This window comes from Thunnus thynnus, chromosome 1 (assembly GCF_963924715.1).
Source record: "Thunnus thynnus chromosome 1, fThuThy2.1, whole genome shotgun sequence".
In the NCBI taxonomy this organism is placed as follows: domain Eukaryota; kingdom Metazoa; phylum Chordata; class Actinopteri; order Scombriformes; family Scombridae; genus Thunnus; species Thunnus thynnus.
In genome coordinates this window covers 1629869-1654426 of record NC_089517.1, presented here as the reverse complement: position 1 = coordinate 1654426, position 24558 = coordinate 1629869, and the positions used below count along the sequence as shown (strand labels likewise).

The following is a 24558-nucleotide window of genomic DNA, read 5'->3' as shown; positions in this document are numbered from 1 at the left end:
AAAAAAAAGACTAAAATAGTTAATTGATTATCAAAAGTTGCCAATTTCTGTTGAACAATTAATTGAGCAATTGTTGCAGCTCTGTAGTAAATACAAGCGGACACTCTGATTGGTCCATATGTTTAAGGAGGTCATGTGACCTGACTTTGTGTTTCTGTGGTTGTGATGATGCAGATTATTAACTTTATAAACATTATTTACATTCTGCACATGACTTCAAACTGTTCGACATAGATTCAGACTGTTCAGCCAGACGATGTAATATAATATTTTATTGATTAATATAAGTTGGAATCATCAACAGTCAATCAATCAAAATGTATTTATAAAGCACAGTTCAGACAGTGGAATTAATTCAACCTGCTTCACATAAAAACAGATTAATAACCTTCATAAAACGCAGGAATCAGTTAAGTTAATGACAATAATAATAATAATAAGCTAAAAACATGATCGTTATCTGAGTCTCCTCTGTGGTTTGGATGTAAAAATATTAATAATAATATGTTCTGATATCATGTTGTTATAAACATGAGCATCACGTGACTGTTCTAAGATGAGCAGCTGATCTCTGCTGTTTGATCAGATATTAAACTGATCAGATATCTGATCACATGTCGGTGTAAGCTGATCAACATATCCTCACTTCCTGTGCAGACAGGAAGCAGGAAGCTGCAGCAGAACAACAGTAACGAAAAGAGAAATTAGTTCTTTATAAAACTGGCTGCAAACCACCTGTACCACCTGACAAGGACGGACGCACGTGATTGGTTCAGTCAGAGAGAAGAACAGAAACTTCTTACTAAACTACATTTCTAAATATCCAATCAGAGGTTAGAACATTTACTTTATTTAAAGGACCAGTTCACAGTTTTTCCAGTGAGTCTTAAAGCAACAGTCATTCCTTCTGTTCATACTGACCATCAGTAGATCCTTCATAATGACCTTACAATGGAAATCCACAGTCCTCCTCCTGTACAAAAATGGATTTAAAAGTTTATCTGAAGCTGATATGAAGCTTCATCATCAGTAGAAATCTGTCAACGTTACATCTTTTTAGTGCCAGAGTCATTCATGATTGATTTTCGGATCAGATTTATTTTTGTTATAACTGGGAAGTTATTAAAGGTAACACTGGAACCTTCCTGTGAAGATATTTAACTTTGACATGAACGCATCATGAAGTATCATCCTGTGTTACATCATCAGTGAGTTTTATCCTGCAGCAACAACAGATGGTCACAGGACGGGGAGGGAGAGAGAGAGAGAGCTGGGGCGAGAGAGGTGCACACAGAGTGGAGAGCTCTCTCTCTCTCTCTGTCATTCACTCAGTCTGATGGAGGTGAAGACCCGACCTGCTACAGCTTTAATCTCTCTGAGCGTTAGAGGATAACGACACAGAGAGGCTCTCTTCACAGTCCCACCGTTCAACCGTCAGCGTCGTCCAATCAGGAACCAAACTGAGCTAACGACCCACTAACGAACTAACGACCCGGCCGGAGAGGAGAAACCGTCACAGCGGATCAGAGGTGGAAACCAACATGGAGGAAAAGTTGACGGACTCCTCGGAGGATCCGGACTTTTACTTTTCCTGTCGGTCCGGATGACGAAGCTTCAGAAGTTTGCAGCTGATTTTCACTCTTCTTCTCTTCGTTCTCGGATTCTTGGATCAGATTCCTCCTGATTTAAATCACTTTTATGCAGCGTTTTATTCAGACTGTCATCCTTCTGCAGCTCTGTTGGAAAGCTGAGAAATCAAAAGTTGAAACTTATTGTTTTGACATCTGGGTTGTAAAATTTGCAGATAGATGAGAAAGTGTTTTAACCCTTTGAAGTCTCACTTTACATTTCTACCAACTAAACCAGATTTATCTCTAATGGTATAGTTTGGTTTGTTCACCAAAATCAGAAAGTTCACACTCTGCAGTGTTGATACTTTTTGACTTTTTGTTGAGATTTTAGGCAAATGAAGTTTATTTATATCCTACAGTTCATCTACATTAGTAGTAGTTATGTTGTGTGCAGATTGTGGTTGCAGCAGCTGTGACTTCAGAGGGTTAAAATGTGTGTTTTTGTAAGTGGAGATCAGAAACCGAAGCCGCCTCCTGCAGGCTCCGCTTACCTGCCTGCCGTCTAATAACGGCCGGCGTGACGGCAGCAGAGAGGAACGGGACAAGGTTCAGAGCTTTTATCAGTTCTGTGGAAATGTGATGTGGCCTCTGAGTGGGCGGGATTCAGGACAGAGGTGAACCAGGTGAGATACAAAAAGCAAAGAGGGAGAGAGGGAGGGAGGATTATACAATCTGAACTCAACAGCAGGATTAAAACAGCTGATGAGCTGCGTTCAGCTGCGGAGTTGAAATGTTTGTTTGAGAACACAGACGTCTGATTCTGAACTCAAACCTCACAGAGATGTAAAGAGACGCCTGCTGAGCCTCAGCTGGACTGGGCGACCTCGTCTTTACCTGTTTGGATTCAGACGCCATGAAGCTGAACTTCCACCCGGAGTAAGGTGAGGTGTGCCGTTCTGTGGAGGTGAGCTGCACCTCCGGGGCAGGCGGGCGCCGTCATGTACGTCCTGTGCACCCTGGCGGTCCTGACGCTCCACAGCCTCTTCAAGAACCGGAGCCACAAGGCGGCGGAACCAGAACCAGGAGGAACCTCAGAGGCTGCGGGGCGGGAAGGTCTTCTCGGGGATGGAGCTCCGGTTGAGGCCAGGCCTCGGGGCAGCGGAGGTGATTCGATGGACCGCAGTGGACCAATGAGCTGCAGAGCTGAAGGAAAGAGGAGGCGAGGCAGCGGCGTTCGTAACGTCCCCGACAGCACGAAACGGATGCAGGTGAGAAGATGGAGATGAGATTTAGTCAGAGAGGTTTCCCTCACGTTAAATCTGACAACTAGACAACTGAGTTAAAGAAACAACAGGAACACAGGTGAAGGTTCTGCTGACCAACGTTCTGCTTATTAACACTGTTGATCAAACCAACATGTTTAAAACCTGCCAGATGTTCTGATGGTGTTGTGACGTCTGCACTGAGACTAATGATCAGACAGTAGCAGGAAATCTATAAACACTGAACTTTAAACTTTACTGGAAATGAAATTGTTTTATGCTTTTGGGAGATCCAGGTCTCTGATTGGCTGGCTGGTGTATAAACACTTCAGTCACATTCAGGTCAACAGTTGAACCAGTCAGAGTGTTTGTCAAGTTGTGAATGTTTAATCATAACGGCAGCACTGCTGGTTCAGATCCAGCGACTCTCACCTGGTCGATGAAGTCATTACATCATCTTATTATGTTATTAAACTGAATATTTAACCAAAGAGTGAAGAATTATACTGAAGTTCTTTAAGAAATTTATAATGTAGCACAAAGTCAAGAGGTTGTTTATCTGCAGCACAACAAGCTGGCGAAGCTGTAAACAACAACAACACCAACTGCCGTACACAGAACTACTCTCTGGAGACTGAAAACATGATGCTGTTATTAGTCTCTGGATCCGTTTCTAAACTTCATGATGAAGGAACATGTGACTCAGTGCAGCGATGAGACTCACTGACGTGTTTTTAATCAGATATATTAATTATTATTATATATTAAATAGATATATCAGCTTTGATACAAACACAATACTTGTTAGTAGATCAGTTCATTGTTGGTTTGGATCCAAACATGAAGATTTGTTTGCAGCGTCTGTAATGTGAAGTTTTTTTTTCTTGCTTTTTTTGTTTCATATCATCATAAACTTAATATCTTTGAGTTTTGGACAAAACGAGACTTTCTCAACTTTTCACCTTTTATTATTCATGAGGGTAAAACATAAAACCTTCACTATTAATCCCTCATTACTATAAGCAACCAATAAATTGATAAATGTAGAATAAAATCAACAGATTGAGTGATCATGAGAATGATTTATGATTTATTCTGCTGATGTTGGACTCGTTACTGCAGCTGGTCAAACAGTCTGTAAGACGTTGGAGGTTTTTCTGTCAGTCAGATGTGATTCATCGTCACCTCGTCAGTGTGTCTCCTGGTTAACGTCGGTATGTTTCCAGTTTAAATCAGATGTTTCTCCGTCTCGGCGGCTCTTTTGACGGAGACGTTTCCCGTCACCAGCGGAGGAATGTGAAGCATTCGATCACATGATCTCTGTGAAATCCTGCGACTGGTTACGTGTGGACGGTGTTCTTCAGGGTCGAGTCTCAGTCGGTTACGTAACCACATATTCATCATCTGATGCTGATAATCTGACTGTTGACCTCTGGACATCCTCCTCATCCTCCTCATCCTCCAAAACACACATCACGCATCGAGCTTTTAGGGTTTGCTTCCATTTACAAGTTCAGTAATAACTGATGATGATGATGATGATTGTACAGCACTTTACAGAACAATTTAAAATACAGTCACAATAACACATTTTCTCCTGGACTCAGGAGTCGGGTTTAATCCAAATGTTGCACAAATCTTAATCGAATTTCCAGAAAATGATGAAAAAGAAAATATAAATGCAGATAAACAGCAGGAGGCGCTGATGATCCTCCAGTCTGGTACAGTTCAGTCAAACGTTACTGAAAGTCTGAAGAAAAGACTTGATCATCACCTGATTGACCTCGCAGACAACGTTAAAACCTCGCATCCTTTAGCATCGATCTCCATGGCAACGGCCATGAAGGCAGGTCAGCTTGATCTTCACACCGCCAGCAAAATTAATTTAATTCCAACAAATCGCTGCGATTGGATGATTTTTTTAACTTTGGTCAGTTTATTATCTGTTTTACTGAAACTCGTCTGTCGGAGTGAAAACATTCAAGTGTTTCCTCTCAGGTTTTTAACGTGCGAATGAAAAATGTTCATATGGAAACACATTTACTGTCTGATTTATCAGATATGTGTTAATGATCAGTGATGCTTTTTATCCTGTAAATGAATGAACAGGCACATTTTAAAACATTAGAGCCTCATTGATTAGTCGATCAGCAGGAAATTAATCAACAGCATCATTTTTAAGCAAAAATGCCGAATATTTGCTGACTCCAGCTTCTCATATGTGACGATATGTTTTTCTTTCTTATGTGACAGTAAACTGAATATTTTTATAACGAGCAGTTTTTCACTATTTTTTTACACATTTTATAGATGAAATAATCAGTAATTATGAATAACATCTTCATTCTCATTCAGCTTTCTGTGTTCTTTCCTCAGAAACAGGAAGTTTTACTGCTTTGAATCTTAAATATGATTCTGGTGATGAGAACAGCCAGTCTGTCAGGCTGTTGAATATTTCAGGCGGGGGGGAGGAGCAGCTCTTCACGCTTCAGCTGAGGCTGAAATATTTATCAGAGGACGGGATGGAGGGGGGGGCGGGGCTACAGGAGGTGTGATGCTGGCTGTGCTGTTGCTAGGGGAACAGAGAGAGAGAGAGAGAGCGAGAGGAAGCAGCGTGTGTGTGTGTGTGTGTTGAGGGGGTCGGCAGCGGGTGGCGGTGACACTGATCCTGCTGCTGTGTGTCACTGTGAAGCTGCAGGAGGATGCGGGGATGATGTGGACGGCGAGGCCGCAGGGAGGGAGGTAAGAACCCGAATGAACGGAGGGAGACAAAGACGGAGGGATGGAGGCCGGATGGAGGCAGGATGGAGGAAACAGACATGTTGAATAGAGAGCAGTGAGATGGAGGACGAGCTGTAACCTGATGCAGAGCAGAGTGTTGTGTTTCCTCTCATGACCTGAATACACGTCCGTGTGTGTCGCTGCTCGGAGGACGCCAGCACGTCATCTCTGCTTTATGTTTTATCTCAGCGTGTGTGTGTGTGTTGTGATAATCCTCCTTTTGTCTGCTAACGTTTTCAGTCTCCTGTGTGTGTTTTTATTTAAATTCCTTCATGTAGGATGAATGTGAGCAGATATTTTAGTTTTGCTTGTGCAGAGCTGTAAGATGTAAGAAAAGCTCATTTAAAGCCTCTCTGACATCAGTAGTAAGAATCCAGACTGAGCATGACATCACTCCGTCTGGCGGCTGCTCGCTGCAGACGTTTCCATCAGGACGACTGATTCTTTAAGAAAATGATTTAATATATCGTCGTTTATTCAGCAGCGGCGTTTAAACCCAACAGATCAGATCACAGATGAGACGAGCGTCTGTGGTTCAGACGACACTGATCACTACAAAGATTCAAGAAAACTTTATGTCCATTAACGCAGACAATAATGCTGATACACAGCTCACGTACATGTCAGAACATGGATGCACATAAAAAGACGACACAGTAGAATCTAAAGCAGTTAAAATATTAAATATAAATGTGGGATCAGCTGGGTGAGTCTGCAGGTTCCTGCTGAGTGACGGCGGAGCGGATCAAGGATTTGTTAAAACAGCACGTCTGAGTCTGAACCTGCAGCCAGACAGCATCATCTCAGAGGAGGTCTGAGGGGGGGTGAGGGGGGGTGAGGGGGGGTCATCAGTCTGGTTACTGCTCTGACAGACTGGTGACTGAAGCAGGAGACACGGTGATGAAGGTCAGGACAGGATCTTCTTTTAACGTTGAACCTTCTAAGTTTCCGTAGCAGAAAGTCTCTGCTGAGTCTCCTTCCAGTCTGTTCTGGTTCAGTGTACTGGTTCCTGCTGTACTGGTTCCTGCTGTACTGGTTGTAGGCCTGCGGTGGTTTTGATGGTGGGCGGGGCTTGATGGTCTCTGACTTTAGAGGAAAGTGTTGTCATGAGTTTTATGGATGTTTTTAAATGTGTCCTCCTTTAATGACTGAACACAAACAGCTCAGATATAAACTGGAATCAATCTACAGAAAATGAATCATCAACTATTAACGTGATGATCAATTCATGTTTTTAGTCTTTTTTTTTTAAAGAAAACTTCTCTGATTGCAGCGTCTTTAGTTTCTTTAGTCTCTCTGTCAGTAAACTGAAGATCTTTGAGTTGTTACATTCTGGGTTTTGTGAAACATTGATCTTTTTAAAAACCAAACGACTCATCAGTTCATAATCGATAATGAAAATATTAATGTTAGTTCAGTTGTACAGCTGAATTAGTATGATTGAAAGGTTGAGACTGTGGTGACGCTGATGTCTTTGATGGAAGATACGAACAAACAGCAGACGAAGGAAGAACATGTTGTTTTATATTAAAGCTTCTAAATGTTTTATTGATGCAACGTCTGGACGTTAACGTTCTTCATCAGACGGCCGGCTGCTTCATCTGCAGCAGGACTCTCGTTATGACCGGAGTTCTTATTTAGTAGGTTTTAGTTTTAAGGAGGTTAAAACATGAACTACAGCTGCTTTATTCATATATTCATAAATCAATGTTTAATATCGTGATGATTTGACGGTTATTGTGCGGTCATGTTGCATGAAGACGGAGACAAACTGCTTCAACAAAGGAGTCTGTTGATTGGTGGGTTGGTGGCGTGTCGACGCTGAATATTTATACATGTTTGACTCTTAAAGACTGTAAATTTGTCATCCGGCTGTTTTTTATGCACATGAACAAAACCTGAGTGGAAAAAGTCCAAATATCTTAAAGAGTTTGCTGTTATTCAGACTGAAATGATGACATCATGAATCATGTGACTGAAGAGCTGAAAACACCAGATGTGTGTGGAGCGATGATGATGATGATGAGGAGACTGTAACCTTCCTCACATCAACACATGAAACTAACAGAAACGTCATATTTCCATCATGTTTTTGACTCTTTTAATGACGTCGTCTCCTTGTTGTTTCTTCTTCTTCTGCGACGGTTTAACGGCAGCGTCTGTTTATCTGCTGATGGAAACAAACGTTCGCTGCAGTTTCTTTTTGACTGTTTTCTGTAAATTCAGATTAAATTTTGTGTTGCGTTTGGATGAAAACTTGAGAAATGTGTAAAAAATCCATCAGAATCATTTCAGTGTGTTTCAGAGAGATGATGAGTGTTTTCTACCCTGATGAAGAAAAACACAGAATTACAGTCAGAGTGACGGATGTTGAAGCTTTTATCTTTGTTTTTGAAGAATCTTTCTCTGGAAGCAGCATCAGGCTGGTTTGTTGTTGTTTGTTTGTGTTTTCTGCAGCTCAGTAAACAAACACAATATGTTTCTACTGAAGAAGATTATTAGATTAGATTAGATTATATATATTTTACCTGATATGAGTCTGCAGATGTGACAGATGTGTTGCAGTGAGTGTGTGTGTGTGTGTGTGTGTGTGTGTGTGTGCAGTCTGTGAGCAGACAGGCTTTGACTCTGAACACATGGAGACGAAAAAACACAGACAGATGATTTGACCCAGTTTAGAGGAGGAGGAAGAAGAGGAGGAGGAGGAGGAGGAGGGATCTTAAAGTCTCTGCAGGAGGTAAACAGAGCAGAGTGTGTGTGTGTTTGTGTGTGTGTGTGATAGTGTGTGTGTGTGTGTGTGTGTGTGTGTGTGATAGTGTGTGTGTGTGTGTGTGATAGTGTGTGTGTGTGTGTGTGTGTATTGTGATATTGCTGCTACATACTTTTAGTTTTTTCTTCCTCTTATTGATCTTTTAATGAGATCAAAGCTTTGATGAATCGGAGTCGTTTCTATCAGCTGTCACTAACTATTATTCTCTCTATTAATTGATTAATCGTTCGGTCTATAAAATGTTGTAAATTCCCAAAGACGACGTCCTCAAACGTCTCGTTTTGTCCTCAACTGAAAGATCTTCAGTTTCTGATCACAGAGACTAAAGACACCAGAAAATATAAATATTCACATTGAAGCAGCTGAATCAGAGAATTTGGACGTTTTTGTTCGATTATCAAAATAGTTTCAAATGAACTGATTAGTTGACAGTCGATTAACGGACGGATCATTGCAGCTCTAGATGTCAGAACACAACCAGCTGGAAACCAGATATTAAAATATTATCTGCTGCTCTGATTCTCAAATATGAATATTTGATGTTTTTCTTTGTTATAAATGTTGGTTGGACAGACGTCACCTCGGGCGGGGCGAGGAGGCCGGGGGGGGGGCAGTATGGGTGCTGTCACGTTGCCTCCTCTACAGGTCCCTCCAAAATATATATCTGTAAAATATATTTTCCTTTCAAATGATGAGGAGCAGAGCAGCTCTACTGAGTAGTTGTTCTGATTGATGTGTTGTGGCTGGAAGGTTTGAACTGTGTTAAACAGTGAAAGACATCAGACGTCTGATATTTGACAGGTGAAACAATGAATGAAGACAATAATCTGTTTCAGGTAACGAAGGTCAACGTGTCGGGACAGGAAACAGTTTTCAGCAGCAGGTAGTTGTGATTTCAACGTGTCGCATCTTCCTCTGCACTGCAGCAGGATTTGTTTCAGTTTTTATTCATTTGGAGTCACTGGAGCTCACACTGGTCTGTCTGCTCTGTGTGCATTTTAGGAAGAGTGAGGAGGAGGAGGAGGAGGAGGAGGAGGGGGGGGTTACACTTCCACTACACACACAGTAACATGATCCAGTCACCACAGGGGGCATCGTACAGAACTGAATGTAGTTTTTCTAGTTCAGCTTCAGATCAGACTGTCAGACTGCAGCAGATGGTTTCACAGCCAGGAAACAGTCGGCTGTGTGAGAACACGGAGGACTGAAAGCATCAGACTGTCACCACTGTTACTGTTATCTTCATTATCAGCTAATCTGCAGATTCATTCTGGATCAATCAATAAAACATCAGAAATCAGTTTTATTTGAGCACAAGGTGTCAGTTCAAAACCTGCAAATATTCACTTTAGTGACATGAGAGCAGCTGATTGTTTCTGCTTTAAAGGACTCAAAATCATTAATCGTTTATCAGAATAGTTGCTGATTAATTTTCTTTTGATCGATAAATGGTTGCAGCTGTAATTGAGAGTGTGTGTGTGTGTGTGTGTGTGTGTGTGTGTGTGTGTGTGTGTGTGTGTGTGTGGAGGGTTTCAGTATGAAAGGAAAGCAGATGTGAGGAGGAAGAGTCATTGTTGTGAAGTGCTGAACAGCAGCCTGAGTCCTGCAGATGATTGGTGTTCTGTTGCTAGGCAACACGTTAATCCAGGAAGGTTAAATAAGGAATTAGACTTGAAGCCATTTTACTGGATCATATTTCTTCTTGAGTAAAAAGCAAATATGTTTTTGTTTTTTTTCTGATCATTTTGTTCATAAATGGATGAATTGAGTGAATTTGAGCTTTTTGTAAATGATGTAAATTGTCTGATTGTCTGAATAATAATGAGGCTGAAAGAATTCAGTTTGTTGGCCTGAATATTGTGAGTTTATATGTTCTGGATTCATGGTCATTAATATTTCTCATAATTATTGTATCTATTAAAGGATCAGACTGGTGATTTTCTATATTTGTCTTCATGTTTGGATCCAAACCAACAATGAACTGATCTACTAACAAATATTGTGTTTGTATCAAAGCTGATATATCTATATAATATATAATAAAAATTAATATATCTTATTAAAAACACGTCAGTGAGTCACACCGCTGCACTGGGTCACATGTTCCTTCATCATGAACAGTTTGGTCACGTTAGTTTGTTTAGAAACGGCTCCAAAGACTAATAACAGCATCATGTTTTCAGTCTCTGGAGAGTAGTTCTGTGTAAGACAGTTGTTGTTGTTGTTTATAGCTTCGCCAGCTTGTTGTGCTGCAGATAAACAACCTCTGGACTTTGTGCTACATTATAAATTCTCAAAGAACTTCAGTACAATTCTTCACTCTTTGGTTAAATATTCAGTTTAACTGAGGAGCCGTTTTACATCCGGTGAGAGTCGCTGGCAGCGCTGCCGTTATGATTAAACATTCACAACACGACAAACACTGAGGTCTGATTGAAAGGTTCAACTGTTGACCTGAATATGACTGAAGTGTTTAGACACCAGCCAGCCACGTTAGTTAGTTTAGAAACGGCTCCAAAGACTAATAACAGCATCATGTTTTCAGTCTCTGGAGAGTAGTTCTGTGGAAGACAGACGCTACTGAGCATGTGCAGGAACACTGTTCAGCTTCACTGGCTTGTATTGGAGGGAAACTTTGGGAATCTCATGATTAGATTCAGAATCGATTGATTATGATGTTTTGCATAAACGGTATTTACAGTGATTTTCAGTCACATGATGAACAAGTTCACTGTATAAAAGCCTCCATCTCTCTACATCTGTCTGTCTGTCTCATGAATTTACACCAGGCTTCTATATTGATTTGAATGAAGGTATGGATGTATCATAATCACACTTTCAGTCCGCATTTTGTTGGTTTTTCTTATTTTGTTGAATGAAAAAATCTTTATCCTCAAAGTTCTCTGCAGCTTTAAAACCAAATGATAAAATGGCTGAAAGCAGTTTAACTTTTCCTTGTTGTTAAGATGAAGGGAGTGTTTGAGACTGACGTGTCCTTCGTTAACCGGTCGGCGTGCTGTAGTCGAGCAGCAGGACGACACCTCTGTCCCTGCTGGGCAGTCGAGGGTTAAAGGAGCCATCTGCTCGGAGGATTAACAGATTACTGTCGGCCGCTTCCTCGTAGAAAGCTTCTGATCAGCTGGTCTAGGATCAGATGTTGATAATCCTGGTGGAGACGCAGCAGAGCAGCTGTAGGAGTGTTACCTGTCTCCAGGTCAGTGTGGAGCTGCTGCAGGTTACCTGAACGCAGCAGCAGCAGCAGGTCGCTGGTCGTGTGTGGATGCATGGCGATGTGAGGGTGCAGCAGCATGCTGTGCTGGGTGGGAACGCTCATCAACAAAAGCTGGTCGGACAGAGAACGCTTCGTCCATCCTGCAGAGCGCAGAGCTCGCTGCGGACATGGACGGGTAAGAACAGAACAGAACAGGTTGAGAGGCTGTCGTCTGATTGGTCGGATCTCTCAGGTGAGACGGGACAGGAGAGTGTTACAGCAGGACGAGACCGGAAGACACAGATATTGATCATCAGATAATGATATATCTGTCGGTTATTCATTTTTATTTACAAATTCAGAACATAAACATTTCAAAAGATTCTTCTTTTTTATATTATGGCCCATAAATAAGATGTGCACATTTTACAGAAAAATCAACTTGTCTCTTCTCTCTGATGGACAAACTGTTTCAAAACATATTTTTGTCTTTTATGGACTTCAGTTTCTTGTCATTTATCAGCTGATTTATATGCTGATACAGATATACAGAATATCTGCAATGAGCTGACATCGTCTGATTTATTATTTTATTATTAGATCAGTTTAAAGCAGCACTAATCAATATTTTCATATTAACAAGTCCACAGTTTTGGACTTAAAGGACACACATTCTGCACATTTCCAGCTCTATATTTATATTCTGGGGCTCTACTGGAATATCTTTGCATGATTTCCAGTTAAAAACTCCTTATTGATCTTCTACTGGTCCTTTATGCAGCCCCTCAGTTCAGCCTCTGTCTGAAACAGGCTGTTTTAGCTCCTGTCTCTTTAAGGCCCCGCCTCCTGATGAGCCCACTCTGTTCTGATTGGTCAGCTTCAGGAAGCTTCCTCCGGCTCCGTAGGCTACGTAAACAAACTATAGTAGCAGGATTTCACTTCTTCTTCTCCTTCTTTACGCCAAATGTCAACTTCTCAAATCCATCCGTACATGTTGGAGCTGAACAACACATGGAAACACCTTAGCAACCACCTTAGCAACCAATGCTAACTTACTCAGAACCTTCAGAATAAAAATTCACTAAATGACCTCACTAATGATGGTCAGTCATTTTGCAGATTCATTTTAAGTCCGACTGCACCTGAATGCAACACTCATTATGTCAGTTAATCTTCTGTTTTTCTGAGTTTTATTTTTAACAGAGAAAAAAACAAAAACATATTATTGGGTGCAGACAAATCTACTAAAATATATTTTATATCAGAAACATAAAAGTGAAAGATTTTTACGTTTAACATAGTCATCTATTGTAAATATGAAAATATTTATCGGCAAAATGTATCATGTTTCATCCACAAACTGACCTCCATTATTATTCATTTATATTCTTATAATATTCATTATTCAGTTGGTTGCAATCTGCAACCTCACCACTAGAAACCTAAATCCTACTAAATCCTACAAACTGCACCTTTAAATCCAAAATGTAACTTTTAGCAGCTCCCCAATGAAACTAAAGTATATTTTATATGGTAAACATAAAAGTCCAAGATATTGTCTCTTTCACATCACACTGTGGTGTACAGTTGCTATAAAAATATTTATTGGTGCAGCTTTAAATGTATCATGTTTCATCCACAAACTGACGTCTGTTCCATCAGTCCATTTTACTGATTCATTTAAATTCCAACTGCACATGAAGGCAACACTCAGGTATTTGAGTTTATCTGCAGTTTGAACTGTATTTCTGAGCATATAAAAACATTTTATGTTAAACATAAAAATTAAAGATGTTTATTTTTATTTTCCACTTTATTCTAAACTGTCCTAAACTACAAGAGACCTCGTTCACATCACACAGTCGTCTGTTATTGTTAATGTAAAAATATTGATTAGTGCAGCTTCAGATTATAGTGTTGCTACGACGCTGCATCCATAGCTGGCAGGGAGCCAAAGACCTTAAATGAACTGCTGTCCATCATGATGACGCTCCCCCCAGCCTCCGCAGTGTGTTCACCCTCTACAGTCATCAGATAGAGGAGTGTGTTCACCCTCTACAGTCATCAGATAAAGGAGTGTGTTCACCCTCTACAGTCACCAGATAGAGGAGTGTGTTTACCCTCTACAGTCACCAGATAGAGGAGTGTGTTCACCCTCTACAGTCACCAGATAGAGGAGTGTGTTCACCCTCTACAGTCACCAGATAGAGGAGTGTGTTCACCCTCTACAGTCATCAGATAGAGGAGTGTGTTCACCCTCTACGGTCACTAGATAGAGGAGTGTGTTCACCCTCTACAGTCACCAGATAGAGGAGTGTGTTCACCCTCTACAGTCACCAGATAGGAGTGTGTTCACCCTCTACAGTCATCAGATAGAGGAGTGTGTTCACCCTCTACAGTCACCAGATAGAGGAGTGTGTTCACCCTCTACAGTCACCAGATAGAGGAGTGTGTTCACCCTCTACAGTCACCAGATAGAGGAGTGTGTTCACCCTCTACAGTCATCAGATAGAGGAGTGTGTTCACCCTCTACAGTCACCAGATAGAGGAGTGTGTTCACCCTCTACAGTCACCAGATAGAGGAGTGTGTTCACCCTCTACGGTCACCAGATAGAGGAGTGTGTTCACCCTCTACGGTCACCAGATAGAGGAGTGTGTTCACCCTCTACGGTCACCAGATAGAGGAGTGCGTTCACCCTCTACGGTCACCAGATAGAGGAGTGCGTTCACCCTCTACAGTCACCAGATAGAGGAGTGTGTTCACCCTCTACAGTCACCAGATAGAGGAGTGTGTTCACCCTCTACGGTCACTAGATAGAGGAGTGTGTTCACCCTCTACGATCACTAGATAGAGGAGTGTGTTCACCCTCTACGGTCACTAGATAGAGGAGTGTGTTCACCCTCTACAGTCATCAGATAGAGGAGTGTGTTCACCCTCTACGGTCACCAGATAGAGGAGTGTGTTCACCCTCTACTGTCACCAGATAGAGGAGTGTGTTCACCCTCTACTGTCACCAGATAAAGGAGTGTGTTCACCCTCTACGGTCACCAGATAGAGGAGTGTGTTCACCCTCTACAGTCACCAGATAGAGGAGTGTGTTCACCCTCTACAGTCACCAGATAGAGGAGTGTGTTCACCCTCTACGGTCACCAGATAGAGGAGTGTGTTCACCCTCTACAGTCATCAGATAGAGGAGTGTGTTCACCCTCTACTGTCACCAGATAAAGGAGTGTGTTCACCCTCTACGGTCATCAGATAAAGGAGTGTGTTCACCCTCTACGGTCATCAGATAGAGGAGTGTGTTCACCCTCTACTGTCACCAGATAAAGGAGTGTGTTCACCCTCTAAGGTCACTAGACAGAGGAGTGTGTTCACCCTCTACGGTCACCAGATAGAGGAGTGTGTTCACCCTCTACGGTCACCAGATAGAGGAGTGTGTTCACCCTCTACAGTCATCAGATAGAGGAATGTGTTCACCCTCTACGGTCACCAGATAGAGGAGTGTGTTCACCCTCTACAGTCACCAGATAGAGGAGTGTGTTCACCCTCTACTGTCACCAGATAAAGGAGTGTGTTCACCCTCTACAGTCACCAGATAGAGGAGTGTGTTCACCCTCTACAGTCACCAGATAGAGGAGTGTGTTCACCCTCTACAGTCACCAGATAGAGGAGTGTGTTCACCCTCTACAGACACCAGATAGAGGAGTGTGTTCACCCTCTACGGTCACCAGATAGAGGAGTGTGTTCACCCTCTACTGTCACCAGATAGAGGAGTGTGTTCACCCTCTACTGTCACCAGATAAAGGAGTGTGTTCACCCTCTACGGTCATCAGATAGAGGAGTGTGTTCACCCTCTAAGGTCACTAGACAGAGGAGTGTGTTCACCCTCTACGGTCACCAGATAGAGGAGTGTGTTCACCCTCTACGGTCACCAGATAGAGGAGTGTGTTCACCCTCTACGGTCACCAGATAGAGGAGTGTGTTCACCCTCTACGGTCATCAGATAGAGGAGTGTGTTCGGTGACAAACTGCTGTCTCAGTGCTGCTCAGCAGACAGTCTGATGGAGTCTTTTGTCCTTCAGGCTGTACGACTGTTCAGCTCCTGCCAGCGACGGTTGGATCAGACGTGATGCTGCCTGTCTGATGGTATCAACGTTCACTGGTTGCTGGCTGTGAGCCTCACACACAATTTGTATTTGTTTATATATTTATCTCTGATTTGTATTTTACATTATTTACAGCAATGAATCACCTTGTATTTGCAGATACTGTGCACTATCATAGTGATGCTCTCTGTAGTTGTTCTGGTGGCTGAACTATTGCTTCACTGCTGTGTGTTTGTTGTTTTATTCTTGTGTGTATTGGGGGTTTTGTGTGATCAATAAGGTTTCTATCTTATCTAATCTAACTATCATCATTTTGCCGATTCATTCAAAGTCCAACTGCACATGAATGCAACACTCTGGCAGATGTGAGTTTATCTGCTGTTTGTGTGTATTTCTGAGCATTATTCTGAAAAGGAAAAATAATCTAAAAAACATCTTTTAATGGAAACAAATCCACTAAAATCTATTTTATGCAGTAAAGGTGAATATTTGTCATCAGTTTGCAGCGTTGCTGAATCTTCTTCACACTGGAAGAGCAAAGCTGCACAAGAGAAATAGAGTTTAGTGAACTTAATTGGAAAAATTACTTCATATGTAATAACATCTGCAGTTCAAAATGATAACAGGCAAACTCCAAATGAAGAGAAATGATTTTAGACAGTGTCACTCAGCTGAGAGTGAAACTAAGTGTTCAGGTTTATTCTCTCACAGCAGCAGGAAAAGGTGCAAAAATGTAAACTTGTAAAACTGCATTTTTATCCAAATGTTAATATAAAACTTGTTTATCTTGAGCTGGAACCTTTCAGACCATTTATCAGCTTTACCATCACAGTGTCACCAGTCAGCTGATCTATCAGAGCATATCAAAACACTAATTCATTACTAAAATATCCACCAATTTGAATGTAGTTCAGCTGCTCTGGTCTGTGACTCTGCCTGACTGGTCTCTGCTCTCTGGTCTCTGGTCTCTGACTGGTCTCTGACTGGTCTCTGACTGGTCTCTAGTCTCTGACTGGTCCCTGGTCTCTGATCTCTGACTGGTCTCTGGTCTCTGACTGGTCTCTGACTGGTCTCTGGTCTCTGACTGGTCTCTGGTCTCTGACTGGTCTCTGGTCTCTGACTGGTCTCTGGTCTCTGATCTCTGACTGGTCTCTGGTCTCTGACTGGTCTCTGGTCTCTGATCTCTGACTGGTCTCTGGTCTCTGGCTGGTCTCTGGTCTCTGACTGGTCTCTGGTCTCTGGTCTCTGACTGGTCTCTGGTCTTTGACTGGTCTCTGGTCTCTGGTCTCTGGTCTCTGACTGGTCTCTGGTCTCTGACTGGTCTCTGGTCTTTGACTGGTCTCTGCTCTCTGACTGGTCTCTGACTGGTCTCTGCTCTCTGGTCTCTGACTGGTCTCTGCTCTCTGGTCTCTGACTGGTCTCCTGTCTCTGACTGGTCTCCTGTCTCTGGTCTCTGCAGCCGGTCCAGCGGTCCAGCGCTCTGCTCAGCCCGGCGGTCATGTTCGGCACAAGAAAGACCTGGGATCTCGGCCACGCCCCCTGCCTGCAGGAGCTCTGGAAGAAAGACATCTCATTGGACGGTGAGTCAGACGTGTGTCGCAGAGGAGGAGGAGGAGGAGGAGGAGGAGGAGGAGGAGGCTTCAGACACCGGTGTGACTGCATTTTTAGAGAGAGAGAGTGTGTGTGTGTGTGTGTTACTGTGTGTGTGTGTGTGTGTAGGGAGGGGAGGTGAGTCATACCTGTTAGTAATGAATGGAGGAAGCAGAAGAAACCTGAGTGTGTGTTTGGTGTTTCACGCTGTCAGAGAGACGAACAGGTGAGCAGACGCTGCCTCCTTTTATTTATTTATTTATTTGTTTGTCGTATCGCTGGCTGTGTTTTTCTCAGCTGATCGTTTTACAGTCGGAGTCTCAGAGGACGGATCAGGTTCACCAACACTGGAGCTTCTGTTCTCTCTCTTCATGCAGATTATCACTAACACTTGTTTTCATTCTGTCTGTAAAATGTTAATCAGTGTTTCCTAAAGACGACGTCTTCAGTATATATTCAGTTTACTGTCATAGAGGTCAGTGTTTAATGTTTAAAAAAGTTTAAGATTTGGTTAAATGTGAGGATGAAGCTCAGATCAGGAATTATTTATTTATTTGGTATTTTTGCCTTATTTTAGAGAGAAGTAGGACATTTAACCAGAATCAAAGCACAGATGTTATTGAAACGTATAATGTAATATAATTATTTTGACCTCGTGTTCAGTTTGTAGTTTGAGTGTTTTTACATTAATATAAATATTATTTAGGTAAATATATACGTGTCAGATATTTGATATTAACGGATTGAGGCCAAAAAACGAACTGAATATATTTCTAAAACTTGGAAAAGAGAAAACAATTAAAATAAATATCAGCTTCAGTTTTAGTGTATTATAGATTATATATATGTGAAGTGGTGCAAAAATGTTTATAGAAGCTTTATTTCATTTATATGTTGGTTTTATTCCTGTTAGATTTATGTGTATCAAGGCTGCAACTAATGATGATTTTCATCATTATTATTTTACATTTAGATTCTATTTATTCATTTAATAAATGTAACTTTTAAAATCCTCCTTGTTTAATGACTGAACACAAACAGCTGGATGAGAAGTTTTCTCTGTATTTTTACTCTGAAAGACGTCAGATGACGATCAGTCAACTGAAACCATTCGAGGGTCGACAGGAAGTTAATCAGCAACTATTTTGATAATCGATTAAACGTTTTAGTTTCTTAAATGTGAATATTTTCTTCTTCTTCTTAAGATCTTTGTGTCTTTGGGAAACACTGATCAACACTCTGCACCATTTTCTGACATTTTAACGACAAATTGAGAAAATAATCAAAGGATTAAAATCGATAATGAAAACAATAGTTCGTTGCACTGAGACAAGCAGCAGATCTTCACATTAAGAAGCTGCATGTGGAAAATATTTAGTTCACAGGTTTCTCTTCATTCCTGACTGAAGTGTCTGTTTTTTCAGTTTCTGCAAGTGTCAACATTTACTGTGTGATCTACAGAAAGCAAACGCAGCGTTTCCTCCTGCGACTGTTGTGTCTGTGTGTCTGTGTGTTTGTGTGTGATCCAGTTTTTCTGTCGGTGTTTCAGTCTAAAGCAGGTTTCTGATCCACGTGTTCGGCTCTGAATCCAGTCTGGGAAAAAATCTGAGCATTAAAAAGACTTAACTCACTCACACAGAGTGCAGATTGTTCTCAGGTTGATAAGATTTTAGAGGCCTTGTAGACTCAGAAAACACACGCACACACACACACACACACACAGATGGACACAGTGTGAGCAGGTTAATGTGTCAGCAGCTGTTATCACCTGTTATCTGGTCAGACTGGTTTCCATGGTACTCAGGAGCAGAGGGAGAAAGTGAGGAAAATAATTCAGTTCAGGTTCTTGGTGGTCGTGCAGAACCATGACCTCAATAACCTGATTACAGACCAAACACACAAATCTGCTTACTGACGCTTTGTTCAGGATTTTACATTTTTCTCAAACGCAACTCAGTGGTCAGTTAAAGGATCATTGCAGCCGTTTTCTATATTTTTCTTCTTGTCAACAAATCTCATGTTTGGATCCAAATGAGGAGTTTGGTCACATTAGTTTGTTTAGAAACGTCTCCACAGACTAGTAACAGCGTCATGCTTTCAGTCTCTGGAGAGTGGTTCTGTGGAAGGCAGACGCTACTGAGCATGTGCTGCTGAGCTACAGCGGTCTCTCACTCTCAGCCTCTGTGTCGGAGGTCTTCATCAGCTCTGTTGAAGTTTCAGAATCCTTCACACGCTGCTGCTTCTGTATTTAACACAAAAATGAGACGTTTGTGGTTTAACAAGCAGACAGGAAACAGTTTGGAAGGATTTACTGACCATCCAGCAGCTAGCGTTAGCGTTAGCATCAGTGACACACAGCGCTGCAGACGTCCCGACATCACCTGCACGATTCAAACACCTGAACTCTGAACTCAACCAGCATCAGGTGACTCCTGAATGTAGGCGTACACATGGCTAGCGTTAGCAAGCTGGCTAAGACATGTGAATAAGATGATTTATTAACGGTCAGCTGATGGCAGTGAGCTCACTAATATCAACCCTCCATTAATCCAGTCAGACAGCGAGCACGCCGACCCCCCAACGGAGCGTTACTGAGATCAGTAACTGTAATTTCAAATTGTAAGTGTTTACACTACTGTTACTGAAATAAGTAATTTAATTACTGTAACGTGTTACAAATGAATGTTGCAGCCCAACACTGGTCCTGCTGGTCCACTCGGTTCATAGTAACCAGGACTTGACGTCTGAGTCGGACCAGATCAGGACAGGAGAAAGTAACATCCTCAACCTCCAGAGTCTGAGCTCTAGTCAGAGAAACAGAAACCTGAAAGTCTGAGCGCAGAAAGGAAATGTCTGATCCCGGCTTTATTTAGTTTGTCCCTCCTGTGTGTCCGTAGCGAGCTCAGTGGACTTCCTGATGAGTGATGGTGAAGACGACGGCTCCTTCCTGTCTCTGCCCACCGCCGCCTTCTCACAGCGCCCCTCTCTGACCGCAGAGCTGAACGAAACAAACGCACCCAGCCAGCAGCTGCTCATCCAGGTAACACAGCAGTGTGTGTGTGTGTGTGTGTGTTACTGTGTATGTGTGTGTGTGTGTATGTGTGTGTGTGACCTCGGGGTCTCTTCTCTGTCGACCTCATCACATGTGTGACATCACTGTTGATGCAGTCTGATGTTTTAGTGACTCAGCATGTTTCTGAAGTGAATATTTTTCATGTGACGTTCAAATTTAGTGAACTTTGACCCACGAATTTGCTCCTTTTAACCAGCAGTTAAAGTGTGTGAGAAGCTGCTGTTCTTCATCGTTCTGTGTTTTTCTTTAGAAGATGAAGAATATTACTGAAGACAGAAACTCTGCTGGATAATAACGATCCTTCAGGTTTATATTCTGACACCAGTTTAACATTATTTACACTTCATCTCTGAGAAATCACGTTTTGTCCTGATTTTTGGTGGACGGCTAGAAATACTGCAATACCCATGAGCCTCAGCTGGCTGGCGTTGCTATGGAGAAGAAGCCAGTCATAGCGATAGTGAATTAAAAATGCTTTGTCATTGAACTACAGTAGTTTCTCGGCCTACGTGCTGCGTCTTGGTGAGATTTTCTGCACCCATGGTATCAAATTCCACCGCTATGCAGATGACACCCAGATTTATATACCAGTTACACCTGACCATCGTTCACAAATTGCAAACCTTGAATTATGCCTGTTACAAACTGGATGCCACAAAACTTGATGTCTTGACTGAGATGTTAGTTGTTGGCCCTCTCATTCGATGCACACATTAGGAAAATCACCATCACCAAAATTTCCATCTTCGCAATATCTCTGCTTAGTATGGCGGATGCTGAAACTCTAATACATGCCTTTGTTTCCTCGAGACTGGATCACTGTAATGTGCTATTCTCTGGTCTACGTAGCTGCAGCATTAAAAAATTACAACTTGTGTAAAAATGCTGCTGCCAGAATACTATCTATAACTAGAAAATTTGACCGTATCACTGCAGTCCTAATCTCCCTCCACTGGCTCCCAATCCAAGCCAGATCTGACTTTAAGGTGCTTCTCTTAGCTTATAAATCTCTACACGGGTTTGCACCGTCGTATCTTTCTGACCTCATCATCCCTTATACTCCCCCCCCTCGTGCACTCTGATCACATAATGCTGGACATCTTCCTGTTCCTAGAAGTTCTCCTACCGAGCTCCCCATCTCTGGAACCAGCTACCTCGTATAATCAGGGAAGCCACCTCTGTCGAAATCTTTAAATCTAGACTAAACTAAACATACTTATTCTTACAATCATATGACCCTTCTTAAAACCATTGACATGGGTTGATGTAGTCTTTCCCCTCACCCCACTGAGGCTTTTTGTGTGTGTCGTCCCTCCTCGATTCTCTTATTATTGGTCGACTATTTTAACGTTGTTCGCTGCTGTAAAGTGTATTGAGACACCCTGGTGTGATTTTGCACTTTAAATAAAATAAATTTTACTTTAACTAGCTGGATGAATTTCACCGCGACACTTTCAGATGAGCATCATTTAGTCTTTTCAACATCTGTGTCATAAAATCTCTCCTTTATTCATCAGAGTTTATTATTTTCTGTCTAAATCTGGTTTTAATATCAGTCTTTATGTTCATGTTAATCTGTATGTTGGACGCCTGAAAGTCAACAGACTGTCAGACGTTAGGAGGCTTCTGTAACAAGCTACATATAATAATCTGACATGTTAAACACTTATTCAACGAGCACATTGTTTTCTGTTCAGATCATCATGTTTGAACTTGTTTAAATGAAACCAACAGATGATGAGTCAGTAAAAACTCAGCTGATGGAAGTTATTTCAGTGTCTGATTGTCATGTTGCCTCTTCATCACCTCAGGTCTGTTTATTACTTAACTGTAATAAATGTCTGTCTGTTCCTCCATCTCTTCTGTTTCCACGCTGTTCTCCACCTGCAGAGGGTCACCTGGTCCTGCTGCTGGACTCCTGCCAACGTAAAAAACCTTCATCTTGCTGCTCGCTTGTAGTTTCTGCTGCCGTCTCTTCTCTCTTCTACCTTTTTATTCCATCTTTTCTCTCTTCCTGACAGCTAGAGGTCATAGTCGTAGAGAAGAATTAGAAGCAGCTCGTTAGTCTGACCTGACTGATGGAAATGATTGTCAGAGCCTCATTCATGTGTGTGTGTGTGTGTGTGTGTGTGTGTGTGTGTGTGTGTGTGTTCAGACTCTACAGGACAAAGTGTGTGAGTTTCAGGCTCGTCTTCGCTCTGAGGAAGTCACCCGTCACCTGCTGGTGCAGCAGCTGCAGCAGCAGCAGCAGCAGAGCGTCCAGGAGAAGACGAGCGGCGCTCAGACGCTGCAGGAGGAAGAGCAGCCGTCAGCCAACGGTGAGAACACACACACACACACACACACACACACACACGTTTAACACGACTACTGCAATAAAAACCATCACATCCTCTCAAACTCTTAATGAACACCATACAAGTTTGTTTTAGTTTTATATTTTATTTGAACATATTTAAACTGTTGATTCATTCAGATGAAAACGTTTTTCTAACAGTTCTGAATTTTGTTCGTACGTCAGAGAAAATTCTAATAAAATACTCACAAATTCTCTTAAATTACTTGAACGCACCACTTTAGAGCAAAAATGTTCACATGGACACAAACCATCATTAAACATGTTGGTCTCACAATAAAGTTGCTCTTTATTCTCCTGTCCCGACTGTGCGTGTGTGTGTGTGTGTGTGTGTGTGCGTGTGTGTGCGTGTGTGTGCGTGTGTGTGCGTGCGTGTGTGTGCGTGTGTGTGCGTGTGTGTGCGTGTGTGTGCGTGTGTGCGTGTGTGTGCGTGTGCGTGTGTGTGCGCGTGCGTGTGTGTGTGTGCAGGTGTGCGGGCGCTGCAGCCAGGTGAGCAGCCTTCAGGTCGTCTCAGCTGTCCAGAAGAAGAGCAGCTCGTTACTCGGCTGCGCAAACAGGTACGTCAGATTCAGATGATCAGTGGAGGAGCTGCAGGAGTCAAACATTCATTGATTTTCCTTTTATTGATTGACGAGGTGATTAAACACTCGTCACGCGGGTACGAGGCTGTTTTTAAAGACAGTAAACTATATCAGTCAGATCAGATCTGGGTTTGGAGACGACACACTGTGTGAAAGACGTGACTGTTTACCTGCAGGGAGGCTCTGATGAAAGACTCTATCCAGGTGAATTATGGGAAATGTAGGATCCCGTGATGACTAACAGATACTCAGATTTTCACCGTCCTGTTTTTAATCCTTCAGTTTCACAGAAGTATGTTTCCATGGAAACGTACTAACATATTTACACAAACACTCTATAGAAAGCTGAGGGTGTGTAACTGAACCTTCACTGATGTGTAATAATCAGACGTCAGACTGGTTTTTATCAGTTTGACACTTTGACGGGTTTTCAGATTGATCGGCAGCGTCGATCAGCTGTGACGTTTGTTAAAGGTCGTTCATGAACAGACGGATTATTAACTGCAGAATAAAGATCATGAATGGATCAATATGTGTCACCTCCCTTCAGATTAACAATATATTTAACACAATCTGTTCATCTGTTTAATTTATTAATCTTTAGACATAAAACAGCTGTTGAGGTCAGTCTGACTTTATTAGTTTATTTATGAAGCAAGTCAAAGTGCTTCACATGAATTATAAAGACAAGCTATAAAAGAAACACATTACATTATAAATATACAGTAAATATGGTTTTAAAAAGAGTAAATAAGATAGAAGATAAAATAAGATAAAACAGATTGAACAACAAATTTAATGGAATTAAAGTCGGAGCATAAAATCACAGTCCGACTCTGTTATTCTCCTTGTTTTTATTGTCATCATAAATGCTGTCATGTTAAGCACTTGTGCTGCATTTATACATGAATACTGCTCTATAATTAAAGTCTATTATTATTATTATTATTATTATTATTATTATTATTATTATTATTATTAAAACTGAAGGCTGCTTCTCCAGGTTTAGTTTTGACGTCTAAAATGACGCATCAGACGTCTCAAACTGTCGGGTTTGAATATTCGACTCAGTGAAAACGTGACAGAGCTTCAGTGAAGAGCTGCAGCGGGATCAAACCAGATGCTTTCATCTTTAGAGAAAGTGTAAATGTGTTTGGAAATGATGAGAAGACGAGCTGCTGCCGTCTAATCTTCACACAGTCTGACATCCGTATCACTGAGAAATGTTTGATTTTAGAAATATTTTAGTTTTTAAA

At 41.8% G+C, this 24558-nt stretch overlaps 1 protein-coding gene across 4 annotated transcripts in view; it reads left to right on the top strand.

Annotated features, from left to right (window-relative positions):
• kifc3 (kinesin family member C3) overlaps positions 1-24558 on the top strand; it is a 58666-nt gene that overhangs the window by 13455 nt on the left and 20653 nt on the right. Inside the window, exons 1-5 of one of the 4 annotated variants that reach the window (XM_067586023.1) lie at positions 2116-2839; positions 17162-17282; positions 20190-20332; positions 22521-22683; positions 23190-23278. In XM_067586023.1, coding sequence (XP_067442124.1) covers positions 2570-2839; positions 17162-17282; positions 20190-20332; positions 22521-22683; positions 23190-23278 — 786 coding nt within the window. In that variant the 5' untranslated portion in view covers positions 2116-2569. Of the gene's footprint in view, positions 1-2115; positions 2840-5493; positions 5576-17161; positions 17283-20189; positions 20333-22520; positions 22684-23189; positions 23279-24558 lie in introns of those variants that run through there. The other 3 variants (XM_067586078.1, XM_067586232.1, XM_067586150.1) reach the window with 3 other exon arrangements.